Source organism: Archocentrus centrarchus, chromosome 15 (assembly GCF_007364275.1).
Source record: "Archocentrus centrarchus isolate MPI-CPG fArcCen1 chromosome 15, fArcCen1, whole genome shotgun sequence".
Taxonomy (NCBI): Eukaryota; Metazoa; Chordata; class Actinopteri; order Cichliformes; family Cichlidae; genus Archocentrus; species Archocentrus centrarchus.
The window spans coordinates 10,137,673-10,151,991 of record NC_044360.1 but is presented as its reverse complement, the minus strand read 5'-3'; the positions used below and the strand labels follow the sequence as shown (position 1 = coordinate 10,151,991).

Below are 14,319 nucleotides of genomic sequence, written 5' to 3'. Positions count from 1 at the left end.
GTGAAAACTCTAAACTGTTTGGATTTGCATTACTGGAAACATTCATGAAGCGGCCTGGAGGGATTGTTTGTCTGGGAATAGCTTTATACGCTAGATGCCTCATTTTTCCTTTTCAGCGTGCAACACTGGTGCATGTTTTGTAGAAGTCAAATTCGTGCTCAGCCTGCTGCCATGTTGCTGAGAAAAAGCAGGGAACATTAAGAAAACTACTTCTTATAATGTTTAAAGTGTTATATACTGATTGTGTCAGATTTCTTTTGGGTTGGTGTATACAAGTGGAATTTTTGATTATAAGAAGTAACATGCCAAAACCATGAGAACAGCTATTTATGATTTTATTATGAATATTAATGCACTGGCAGGATGGGTTCAATAAATATATTTTGCCAATAGCAATAATAGGTTCAGTTTGTGACAGCATAAAGCCAAAGGTTATGACTGTTGCTGAAACTGCTAGTTGGCATTATATAATCACGTAATAGCTAAAGTATGATATCAAGTTTCTCTTTCCTGATAAAGCTTAAATGGATCTGTGGGAATGACAAAATGCTCCAAGCGACTAAAGTGCAAGAAAAAATAGGCTCAAGAATTATTTACTGTTCTTAAACTGACAAAGGTCAGAAATTATTTTCACTGTAGTATGGATACATTCATTATGCAGTGAAATGCTATGAGATGCCCAACTTTAACCACAAGGGGTCATCATGAGTCCACCCTTCTCGTTCATAAGACAACTGTATACAAACCATGGATTGAAAACTACAGGAGTTAAATTATCCAGCGTACTTCCACTAAAAATGCATCACATGTAAAGCTTTCTACTGTATAACTGTATACATTCACTTTAAAGCACATGCAGCATTTCCTGTGGTCTCTTTTAGCTGCTAATGGCATTCAAGGCTTCCAGATCCATTCCAGTAGTTACACGCGTGTGTGTGTGTGTGTCAAGTCAAGTGTGCAATAAATTACAAATGGTGTATACAGAAGCTTTAAGGTCACTGACACATACACCCCTCCCTCTACGTCTACCTCTTATTGTGTAGTGAAATTATACCCGTGGCATGTTTTCTGCATTTCGCACCACAAAATTGTTTTGGCTGAAACCCAGGAGCGTTTGAAGTGCAGCGGAGGAGCTAATCAAGCAGCAAGTTAACGGCAACAAAGCAAAAGGGACTTCAAGCAGCTGCCACTGCTCTGGGTGAGAAAAAAAAAACAAAAAAAACCACACACAACAAGAGGAGTCCACAGCTCGGGGACCAGTGTAGTGTAAGTCATTAGGAAGAATGAGAAGGTGGAGGGATGAGAAACAGAGGGAAGGACAGACAGAATGTGAAAGCTGTAGTTATGTGTCTGCTCCCATTTTTCATGGTGACTTAAGTAAGAAGACACACGGTGAACAGGCATGTGAATTTGAAAATCATTTGTTTCGACTGTATTGATGGTCTACCAGTCAAAATGTGCCTGTCAATGTGAAGCTCCATCCCTTTCCATTACATTCCCCATGTTTCCAAATAACTGTCAGTTATCACAACACAGTCTCTAAGATCACTGCACCCATGAGCTGAATCTGCAATCAGTTTAACTTAACCTAAAATACTTCACACTCTGGCTCTAGCTACATATTAGCTGCATCAGCATGCTTGAAAATAACCAAAAGTGGAATATAGGTACAAATAAAAATAATCTAAATTATTGAAATGTGCAATTTTGTCCCTGTATTACTGTATTAATATTGTTGGTCATACATGCTGTCTTAATCCTGTTTTTTTCCCTCTGTGTATGGTTGGCAGTTATGCAAAAGAGGGTGAATGATACTTTTCCACTCACCTGTCGACTGCGATGAAGACGCTTGATTCTTTTCACACACACACACACACACACACACACACACACACACACACACACACACACACACACACACACATATATATATATATATATATATATATATATATATGGAGTACAGGTACTGACTTTGCTTTTATGCTTTTTTTTTTCGCCTTAGCTAATCTGCTGGAGTATCAGAACCAAGCTGTGCACTGGATTTATCGCCTATTATATTGTTCTGTACTTTACGTATGCGGTTACACATACTGATCACTAGGTGGCAGCAGGGGTCATTATTTCCAGTCCTTTTGCTCCAGTCGTTTCCCCTAAATTTTGGAGAGAACCAAATAGTTACCTTTCATCACTTCTGTTCTGAGGTTTTGTTACTCCTCAGACAAATCTACACAGTACTGAGTGGAGTGACTACAGTGTGGCAATGTGTCTATAGAGTGTTTTAGTGGAACAGTGGGGCTTCTTGGACTTTTGTGTCTCAAGTGATGTGCTTATTGTTATTATAGGATAATAACAGACATTTATTTTTAGTCACTTTGACTTTTTTTTCTTCTCCATTTACATATCAGTTCTTTTGGCTGGAAGCTTTCTTCCTCTGGTGCATGGAAGACACATTAGAAGCGACAAACTGTCTTCTGTCTGTTCTTATTTCCTTTTTTCCTTGTATCCATACTTACTGTGATTACTTCTACAGAAATGATAAGGAGCAAGAGCACGAAAAGCAGCCGCGCTGTAACTGTGAATGACATTAAAGCTGTAACCTACAAATTACATGCTGTAATGGATTGTACGCCATTACTTGTATGCAAATTTGTGTTAGCAGTTAATGAAAAGTTCTTTTATTTTCTGCACAGTGCCAACATTAAACCATGAGCACAAATACTGCAAGTTGAGTCAACGGTCTGGCAGGTTGAACCCGTTATTGTGTTTCATTGGAAACAGACAAACCTGCACTGTGCACACTTAGACATAAAGGTCTAGTGTGCACAATAAACACTAATACTGACTTACTGAAATCAGAAGGAAGTTCCCACTCCTGGCAGGATGTGAATGAGTTGCACAGCCTTTAATTCTTTAAATAGTTTTTGAACAAAAGAATAGCATTGTTCCAGTGTCAAGACCCCATCTTCCTCATTTTTTGTGTTAGTGTTGTCATCCTTTTCTGTGCAATATTCAAGAAAACATAATTAAAATAAGCACACATGGGACAATGTACAGAATGCAGCTATAATACACCAACAAAGACAAAACTAATGTTATTTTTACTATAAAAAATGGGAAAATTTGACAGAATATCTTATGTAATATGTGCAACCCCCATTCATATAAGTGAAGTCAGTAAAGTCATATCTCACCCAGTTGATTGTTTATTTACATTGACACTAAATTATCCTTATAGTTGTCTTACTGTTGGCTGTCTGATGAGCATGAATATGTTAGAATAATGTACAGAATTTGTCATATACTGATGTCTTGGTCATTCATAATAAGGTTACATAAAGTAAATAAAAGTATCTATAAGGATGCCCTAAACTTTGTACCATTAAACTTCAGTGATCATATGCATCATAATGACTAACCAAAATCAGAGTCTGCTTGTGGATTTAGTAGCATTTTCTGCATCTACGCAGGGGAGGTCTGACATCACAAAATTGAAATGTCTTTTAAATTTAAATGAATAATGAACAAGAATAACATTTAATTATTACTGATTTGATCAAAAAAAAAAAAAACACAGAACTGATCATAATATGAGAGGGTTGCTGCTAACAATGCAGAAAGGTTGGGCTGTGATTAATGGACTTGTTTTACAATAATTTATCTATGTCAAAATTCACCACAAGTTGATGTAACAGTAAAGTAAAAAAAGGCCAGAAAGGCTGAACGTAAAACACAGCACACTATGAAAATCTTGTGCATGATTTAACCTGCCCTTTGGCGTTCAGAGTGAGCACCCAGCGAAAGCATAAAGAATGGTGTTGTTAATCTTTTTGCTGGACAGATTTAATGGAACGGTGTCAGGTGACAATAGCTGGAAAAGCTATCGGAGTGAACCTAATGCGATCAGAATAGCCTGTGTCTGTCCCCTATCTTGGAATTTACAGTAGGGGAAAAAGCCCAAGTGAGCCTTCCTTAACCCCGTAGTGTACAGACTCACATACATTAATACTACAACCCTTCTCTCTGTTACCTCTTCCATTAACACACAGTCAAACAAACGCACTGAGTTTAGTTTTCAAAGCAATACTTTAAATCATGTCCCCTATGCATTTAAAACTAATTTATGAATATAACTAGTTTATGACACATTAATTAGTTAGTTAGTGGAGGCTAGTTTATAATCATTCATAATCAGTTTATAACAACATAGCAAAATACTGTCCTTAAAGGAGATTTTATAATTGCTTATGCTTACTTAGAAATCTGCCAACAGGGATCCTGTAGTGTTTTATAAACCATTTATTAAGGTTTTGTATTGTCTGTTTATTGGAAGTGCTAAAAAGGGGATTTAAGGTATAGTGTTCCTGTTTTCACTTTTGTACTGTTTAATTGTGTGTTACTGAAGTTAAAAAGTTCAGCGGTTTACTCTAACTGAACTTTATTTCCTGATATGCCTCTCCTTGTCTCAGGTCTCGGGATGGAAGTCAGGACTTGGTCTGCCAGGTGACCTTTTACTTGAGCAGAAGGCACCCGCAGTGCGCTTATGTGTGTGTGAGAGTGTGTGTTTTGTAACAGTACGCGTCCAGCACACAGGGAGTGCATTAATGCTCGTACTCCCCTCGCCATGTCTCTCTCTCTTTCTTGTTTTTGACCGTAATTCTACACCGTGCACACCGTCCCCCTCCTCCTCCTCACTCCCCAGACCCCCTACAGTTTTATCCTGTTTTACGGGACACACCTGATACACCAAAAAATTCATAATGGCCGAGGAGAGGCTGAAATCAATGGGCTCATCAATAAACACAACACTGTGATTGACCTGAAAGTGCTTAAACTGAAAGAGAAAAGCTAACCAAACAAAGCACAAAAATGCATTCGAAAGTATATCAAATGGTATCACGCTGTCAATATTGTTTTGGGGGGTTTTTGTACTAGTAATTTATTAGTCATAAGCTACTCCATTAATCCTAAGTCCAGTTATACAAGTTACAGATATTGTCACTATACAAAGCAATTTCTTTGTCCTAACTAATCATAATCAAAAATATGTACTGCTTTTTTGCAAATGCTGCTGCACATAAAACATTGCTAACATCAGCAGCCTTTAATATCTTTTTATTTTGCTTCAATTATGTTGGCAGTCAAGGTGTTGACTTTGGATAAGGCATGAAGAAGAAGGACTTTTTGATCCAAACCACCATTGAACTATCGATGAACTTTGTTCCTTACAGAATCTGACCTGACATTTATTCTGAGGAATGCAAATCAGTCACTACAACTGCATCAGCCCAAATCAGGGTTATCTCCACTTCTATTCCAGATCAATGTTATAATAAGGCCAAAACTTCCTTAGTTCAGAATACACTCGGGATCGTTTTTCATAGTGTAATACCAGTTAGGCAATTTAAAAATATTTTCATAGAGTAAGAAATATTTATTTGGGAAGAACTTGTGTTAATATCATCATTTGGTATAATTTTTGAAAGGTGAAAGATTACGTTGCTATCTCTGTTTTTAGAGCAAGATGTGTTTTTTTGTTCCAGACAATGCAGCTTTTGCATTCTTCAGTCATGGTTTTTAGATTATGAACGAGGAATTTCATTCTGAAACATGTTCTTCCCATTCCACATGACTCTTTCATGTGTGCTGATGCATAGTCTGCTGTCATCTGTAACCAGAGGAGAGGGAAGAGTGTGTCCTCTTCACTAACGATTGGCTGAATTTGACAGCTTAGATCCAGTAAAGCTACTTTCAGCTGCTCCCTTATTCAGAAAGAGTCACCACAGCAAGTAGCTCTGCATGATTTCTGGCAGATTTTTACTTTGGATGCCCTTCCTGGTGCAACCTCAAGGGATCTGTGTCCCCTTCCAAGTTCAAACCTGGGATCTTTTGCTTGTGAGGCGAATTGCGAACCACATGGAGTGGAGTACACTATGGACTCACTGACAGTTTAGATTCAGTAAAGGTGAATATACTAAACACACTAAATCAAAAGGACTGGAGCCTGATAAGAATTCAGACTTGAATGCAACATATGATAACATTTTAATGATTATGGCTTCATTTAAAATATACGGATGTTATAATAAAATTGTGCACATTTTTTTTTTTGCTTGTTTCTGAGCATATTTGGGGGGTGGGGGTGAGGGGGGGGTGACACTGATGGTATAACCAACTGACATTTCTGTCTGCTGTCTGATTAGACTGCACATTACAGTGGTGGTATATCAGTAATGTGAATCCCAGCTGTCTTTCAAACATGTTAGCACAGCTACCAGCCTCTGTAGGAAACCAGCTGGGTGAATCATTAACTGATTACAATAATGCCATCTTTTGTTTTAGCATATTAGTTCTGTATTTTATCTTCCTCATAGCCACACAAGCATTTCACAATTAACAGCAAAAATCAAAGCTTGGTCACTTGATGCACATTTTGTCTGTCTGTAATTTATTTTTTTTTTTGGTGGGGTGGGGGTCATTTTAAAACAGGGTATTTAAGCTGGAACAGTGGTCCAACAAGCTGTTCATGACCCATAGGACCTGCGTTTAAACCTTTTATGCTCTGCTGAAGTTTCCTTGAGCAAAACCAGTGAATCCCTTCCAGCTCTGAGGCTGCTGCCATAAAAGATTGACCTCTGACCTCCCTGAAGGGGGTCTAAGTGAAAAGAGAATTTCCCCACTGGGGCCAATAACGTGTCACATTATAACCACCATTACTGTAGCTGACATTTCTATTAAGTGCGTTAACATCACTTAACAAAAGGTTCATAATTAAGAAACTTTTTATATTCCGATTTGGTGAGGTCTGTGCATTAAATAGGCTTGATTATATGATCCACAGGGAAGAGATACATTTTTTTTTTTAAATGTAACAAAATGTAAAATCTTAAAACTGCTGGGGTTTTTTTGTTTTTTTTTTACACTGTAGAAAAACACAGTAATCCAGTATTTAACCATAACTCATTCAATAATAATACAATAGTTTTACCTGCAGTTTGCTAATAAATAATTTGTAAACGTGAAGCACAGCATCTTTGTCGTGTGTTTAACTTAATTTTTAATCTCAGTTGATGATGAATTTTGAAATAAATCATCAAACACAGCAGCGTTTCTGCTCAGTTTGCTGCCCTCTCTCCCCCAACTGTTCATAGATATGAAACATTTTTTGCTCTTCTAAAAGCCGAGCATAACATACAAATCTGTACGTGGAGATGATGGGATTTTAACGAACCGTTTACTGAATCGTTTTAAAGCGCTGATAGCACGACCAGTCATCAGCCCTTATCAATTAATAACGTAATACTTTTTTTTTTGCGTCATTACTTGCAACAAGTAAAAGAGAATAACTATTTCAACTTAAGCAGCTGAGAAACGTTCAAATCAGGCAGCCTTTCGTCTCCGCCTTAGCCTGAAAATCAGGGAAGCTTTTTCACTGCGGTTTTATATCACACAGTTAATGAAGGTTGTGAAAAGAGAGACGAATCCACAATAAAAAAAAGAATCATAAATTAATAATAGCAGCTACAGTCTCCAGCAGCCACTTGGTATAAAGTCTGTGGTGTTTAATACAAAGCCTGCAGGTTTTAAAACCAATCAGTCTTTGCTGTTTTTATTATTATTTCTTAATCGAGAGAACCACCGTGAATGAATAAAAGTCACCACCCTACTGTTTACTAAAATGGGGCGAAACGCTGTATAAAATGCATTTTTGCGATAATGACAGTGCACCGACGTATTAACGACAACTAAAACTGATCTCAGGTCAGAGTAATTCAGCTAGTACAAACCGTTTGCGTGAAAGTGTATGGATGTGATCTTTACGAGGTCAGGACTCAGCATTCCCCCCTGATTGTTCCATGATTTGTGTCTTGGGGCGAAGTGGCATTGGCTTCTACTTTACGAGGTTGTTTACGTGGTGAATTGACAGACGATTGAATACCCTACATATGAAGAAACCAGGACAAGATACAGCTGTCTGACAGTTTTTACCTGCTTCATCTGTTGCTTTGGAGGGTCGTTACTCCCATAAGCCAGCCTCGTACCAAGTCAGCGTTTACACCAGTGCGCCTCGTTAGGCGTTTTCTTCAGTGCTCGCGGATTTTTCTAACATCTTCTGCCCAAAAACGTTTAATAGCCTCGCCTTCCCGGGCACACATGGTGCACTCATAATACCAGTTCAAGTTCACATTTCAAGCCTTATGCGAAACAAGAGAGCGAAAGAACGAGGAGACGAAAATCACAGCTCTTTGTGGGGTTATGGAGTTGGTTTGGTGAAAGGCCAAACATTCCGTGTTATGTCTCCTCAAAAGCCGCTGTTTTGGGCTTGTTGTCAATACACCCGTGTGTACTTAAATCCTCGTTAATTACAAAGTGTGGGCTTTGAGCTGCAGGAAGCTATTACCGGGAAGGTACGACCTTTCACATTTCTCACACTTTTTGAGAACACTTCTTATATTTGCACTCCCATTAGAGCCGCCTGGACCTACAGTGTAATTTATTAATGAACAGAGGTGTGTTTCGCAGCTTGTTTGACATATCAAAATAAAAGTGTTTTCCACCAATCAACATGTGAACCAAAACAACATCCAGTTAACTATGTAGTAGTAAACTACTCCAGTTTTATATGATAGCATTATAAAATAAAATAATATTGTAAACTATGATATAGCAAACATAATCTGTAACATTCACTAAAACAAACACGCAACATCTAACAAAACGATAAAACTATATATAGGTTACTGTTGTATTCTGATATGCAGATACAGAAGAACACCAGAAAAATACACCGAGCACACTCCGGCTTGTCAGAACCTCACAGAGAGAAAGTAGTGAAGCCACATAATGGAAATATGAAAAGCAGAAAAGCTGTTTTGGGTTTATTCTATGCGGACCGATCACGCAGCAGACTCGGGGAGGTGGGGCGGGGGGGTATCTGGAGGTGTTGCACGGCTGAAGCTGTTCAAACAAAGTGTCTTCTTTCAGCGCTCGTTTCCAGTTCTGTTTTTCCCTACTCCAAACACTACGGTACTTTTGTTCTCCTGGGCAGAGCGCGGAAAGATAAGGTGTCATCACTTGAACGTCAAGGTTCCCAGTTGGAAAAGCACGTCTAAATTCCGCCCAACTTTGCCTACTATGGCCAAATGCCACATGAGAGTCTTTTGACTTGTGTTGCTTTTACAAAAGACTGGACTGCGTGTGGTTACCCCCCCCCCCCCCCCCCCCACACACACACACACTTATTGTGAAGATTTCAAATCGGCAATAATTACCTGGATGAACTTTGATATCAAGTTATTATTTGGAAAAATGCAGTTTTCTAATGACAAATAATGGCAAATAAACTTTCCTCTTTGAAATCCTTTTGACTTCACTTCAATAAAACAATATATATATATATATATATATATATATATATATATATATATATATATATATATATATATATATATATATATATATATATATATATGTCAGCACGGCTTGTGGGAAACCTCTGCAGTTCGCAGTTTTCCTCCTTAAAGGCTTCCCTTGCAGCGTTTATGATTAGAAGACAGATAATCCCGGGATATCGACTCGTGCATGCCGGCAGTCGGCCCACTCATAGAAGACAACATCCTAACACCTTTGGATTTCCTAAGGTTAAAAACTGATGGCTCAGCGCACAATTAAAAGGCCAAAGGAAATACAACAGAATGACGTTGAATACGCAGCTTGTGCATTTCTCTATATTCAAAATTAGATCAATGAGCTGAAAAAAAAAATATCAATCGAAAGTGCAAATAACTCACGCGTACACGTTGTCGTTCAAGCTAAATTTTTTGTAGCACTGTAATGATCGACCTGCAGAAGCTCTAAAAAAAAAATTCTGCTTAAATATTTTTAAATTTTCTCCAGTTTAATAGTTTTAACCACGAGGTGACGGCAGGGGACAAATAGTGCCAAGAAAATGTCAAGAATCATTCAGAATCAAAGAATTTCTCGACTTTATTCCACGTGTTTGACTTTTTTTTTTTTTATTGTAAAGGGTATATGAAACTATAGGTGAATCGTTTTATGTTTCATCATTTATCGCAGTTTACATGCAATCTCTTTCCAAATGAAAATGCAAATAATAATAATAATAATAATATCAAGGGGTTAGAATATTTTATCTTATCACGGCTCCTATGAGACACTTAAAACTGGCATACCCCATCAGCCCACCCTCCCACGAACAAACAAACAAAAAAACCAAAAAATAACTGTTTATGGCTCTCTTCAAAAACTATATGTAAACAGAAAGGCGATGGATATCCTTAACTTTGTGCCTATAGAGTCCGGTAATAAAGGCTAATCTAACCCCCTAAAATAACAACTGTAGGCTAATAGTAACAAGAATTAAGACACTTTATTGTTTTCAACAATATAACATGTTACGTTGTTACATTCCGTAAAGTTCTTTCTTTCTTTCTTTAATCCAATTTCTCCTTTATCCTCGCCACTGCTGCAAAACAAGCCATCTCAAAACTATTACTTTTCAAATTATATTTTCCTCAAGCGAATTAACGAAAAAATAAGTCGGTAGGGTCCTGTTTAAGTATATTTGGAAAGTTCTTAAGTGCTCTGCTCTGGACTCTTGATTCTAGAAAATCCCCGAAAGAAGGGCTCGTTCAGTTCGGGGATAAGAGGAGGTGTTGCGCTCACTGGCAGATTTTTTCCCCCCATTTGTTGAAAAAGATTTTAAAGGTTGATATGAGACTAAATGATTTGTTACGGTGGCTGTTTTCGCAGTGTTCCAGTCTGTCTGCCTTGCACCGTGCCGCAAGTGCTTGAAGCTTAACTCACACCACCTCGTAAATTATTTTCCAAAAAAAATGGGGCTGTCTGTCTCTCTTCAGTGACGGTTTTTAAGAGCCAAGGTCCACTAGATTAGAAGACATAGGGTTCAGTATGCTGTCATGGTGCAATGAGTGATGATGGTGCATCGAGTCTGCGCCGCTGGGTACCGGGATTGCGCTGGGTCCCGGCGGGGGCGCAAGGCCGTGCAGGGACGGTAAACCGGTGTTTGCGCCGAGGAGCTGAGCCGGGCTCGGAGACGTGTGATCCGGAGTCCCAGAAGGTGTTTTATCGTCATCCGAACTCCCCAAAATAGTTTTATTTCCATTAATAGAAGAAGTCAGTGGGTTGTGACTGTTGCTGTTGGAGTTCTCGTTGTTTTCTCTGTGAACAGAAAACAAAATCACACATCAGTTTGGTGCAAATGCGGACTGAACAACGTCTTCACACATCTGAAAAAACACATGCGTAAGAAACCGTCACATTTAAGTTCATTACAGTTCTCAGAACCCAGAATAAAGCCTACAGCACTAAAGACACCTGTTAATTGTAGTTTAACGTGAAGAAAAATAGGAATTATTCTTAAAAGTGGCACACACAATTCTGTTGTGTTTACTAGATTATTTATTTGGGTTGCGACACTTTTACAACAGCGAAAAGACTCTCATTAATGTATCAGTTCTTAGTCTCATTATTTATTAATGTTTACACGATAATACATTCAGGTGCACATGTGCCCAGATGCAATTAGTAAGCCAGCAAAATAATTAGAGGCTCGGTTCACTACAGCAGCGCAGAGTTAAATGTGGGTTGTAAAGAGTGACTGGAAGAAAATAAATCTTTTTGACTACTGAACTTGCATTAAGCATTTACCGTAAGTTCATTTAACCATAGTGACCTGTGGAGAAGCTCACTGTGAGGAAGCTTTCGGCCTGACGAGAGTTTGTCCACAGGTCTAAATAAATGACAGGCCTAATCATTTTGAAACGCGTGCGTGCTGCGTATGGCATAGTTCATAAGTTTGCAGTGAGGCTTTTCTCAGTGGGAAGACATGATTTACGTGGAGCTTTCAGCCCGAATTAGTGGCCAAGGGGTGAAAGAAGACACCGACCCAGTAAGCACCTGACAAAAACACCTCTTGCACACCTCTCTACACGCCTGACTGTATAATTTCCAAACTCTGAAATGTGCAAACGACTCATAATGAAATGTCAGCCTGGCTGATATGAAAGTCAGACAACCAGCCACATCAGTTACCCCACAAAACATCTTTCAAACGTGTTCGGAGATGTTTTCTTACATATACCAGTGTCTGGTGGATTCACAGTAGTCTGTATATATATTTTTGGGACCTCAACGTTAAAGTCAAGTTTCATGTTATAATAAATGTGGTTATTAAAACATAAAAGTCGGGTAAATGTAACGTTTATAACCTTGTAATTTACCTGAGAACAAGTCTTTAATTTCATGCTTTTCAACTTTTAATAGCGGCTCACACAGTTATCACAGAAATGCACACAAGCAGGGGAACTTACGTGCAACTTTAGTATAAAAAAAAATATCTTCTACTAGTAAAATATAGACACGACCCAGTGGAGAGATCTGTGGCGATTAAATAAGAGCTGAAAATATGTCCATATTATGTCAGTGAAATAAAATTTGCAGATGTAGGTCAGAAAATTATTTTTGCGCACAGAGGTAACAGCGGCGGTCAGTGACTCAGCAACAGTTTTGAACTTCTGCCTACTTTTTGCTTGGTGTGATAATGATCAAAACAGTAGAAGCTAATCTATTCTAAGATTAGTTTAAGTGTCGCTCTTAAGAAGTAAATATACCCCTACCTTTCCTTTGCCTCGGCTGCTCGGTCTCTTTGCCGTCGGTTTTTGAACCAGTTGCTGACCTGCGTGGTCGTGAGTCCTGTGGCCTCGGCCAGCTCTCTTTTCTCCCGTGGGGATGGATAAGGGTTGTGGGTGTACCACTCCCGGAGGATACTCCTGCTCTTCTCTTTGAAGCAATAGCTCGTCTCCTCTCCGTCCCAGATAGAGCGGGGCAGGGGGAACTTTCTCCGGACCCGGTACTTCCCCACAGCGCCCAGCGGACGGCCTCTCAGCTTCTCTGCCTCGATATAGTGCGCCTTGAGCCACAGCTGCTGCAGCTTCGGGTGATTGTGCGGCGAAAACTGGTGGCTCTCCAGGATCTTGTAGAGCTCTCGGAAGTTCCCCCGATGAAAAGCGACTACGGCTTTCGCTTTGAGGACGCTCTCATTTTTGTGGAGGTGCTCGCACGCCGGGAGGGACCACAGAAAGCGCCCAAGTCGCTCGATGTTCCCCCCTTGCTGGAGGACTTCGCAAACACACGCCACTTGTTCCTGCGTAAAACCAAACGTCGGAAGCATGGACATGGCGACAAGTAAACCAGTACAGATTATAATGTACTTTACTTCCACGTCTCTCCTCTCAGTCTCTCATCAAATCAAAACGCACTAAGTCCATAAGCGGCAAAAGATCCCCAAAAGAGTTACCTAAAACGTAAAATTGTCCAGTGTTAGGCAATGTCCAACTGCGTGTTATGGAATAAAGTCAAGTCCATTCAGCCATGCGAAACCCCAGGCAACTATTCTCCATAAAGTTGTTGAGAAAGAAAGTTGCTACTCCTTCCACCGTCCTCCTCCACCTTTTCTATGTCGTTTCAACATAAACTACTCCCGAAGACGGGGCTCGCTGGCTCGTTTTAATAATATTATTCTAAGCTGGCAAGACAAGCGATTATATGAACTCTGATTGGTCGGTTATCTGACCCACGGATGGTGAGGATAAGACAATAGCCTTAGTCAAATTATTTGCCATGGTTACGCTGTCACTCAAAGTAACCTGATATGCTTTTGAGGTGGCTCCTTGGCAAAATCAACACGATTGTTCCCTTCACGACCAGCCCGCCTACCAATAGAAGAATTGCTCAGATTTTTCCTTCTAAAACAGTTTTTTTTCTTTCCCTTCACTTTGACAGACACCCCAGGCAACCAAAGAGTGCAGAGCTGTGGGGAGCGTGGACGAGAAGCGCTGCGCGGATCCCGCAGCCAGGGGAAGGATGGCGCCAGAGTGCACGGATCCTGCTGCAGTTTGTCTTCATGTCCCCGGCAGCTCTCACAAATCAATCAAGATCTCCTTAATGCGTGGAACTTTAAAGTTAGTGAGTCCATTATTTCATAGACGTAAAGTAACTGTCAACAAGTGATAGACTGTTTAGAGGGTTTTGCAAAAAAAAAAAAAAAACAACAAAAAAAAAATGCCGTCACTGTTTTATAAAGAGGAGAATAAAATTTTAAAATATAAACGATAGCGAATCAGATTAATTCTGCTACAGAGGTTTTAAACAGGACTTAAAGTGGGCCAACACCACCTGTGTTGATAAAAAATAATAGATAATATATTCAAAAATAAAAATAGACTTTCGAATAAAGTTCATAAAGTTATTTGCTTTACAAGCAGCTTATCAAAAATA

General features: G+C 39.3%; 1 protein-coding gene across 1 annotated transcript; it reads right to left on the bottom strand.

Moving 5' to 3' along the window:
* Positions 1 to 9,962: 9,962 nt before the first annotated feature.
* Positions 9,963 to 13,728, bottom strand: six2a (SIX homeobox 2a). The gene is made up of 2 exons (XM_030748246.1): positions 12,660 to 13,728; positions 9,963 to 11,202 (listed from the first exon to the last, which is right to left on the bottom strand). Exons 1-2 carry the CDS (start codon positions 13,217 to 13,219, stop codon positions 10,890 to 10,892), a joined length of 873 nt encoding a protein of 290 aa, XP_030604106.1. The 5' UTR covers positions 13,220 to 13,728; the 3' UTR covers positions 9,963 to 10,889.
* Between the last annotated feature and the right edge of the window lie 591 nt (positions 13,729 to 14,319).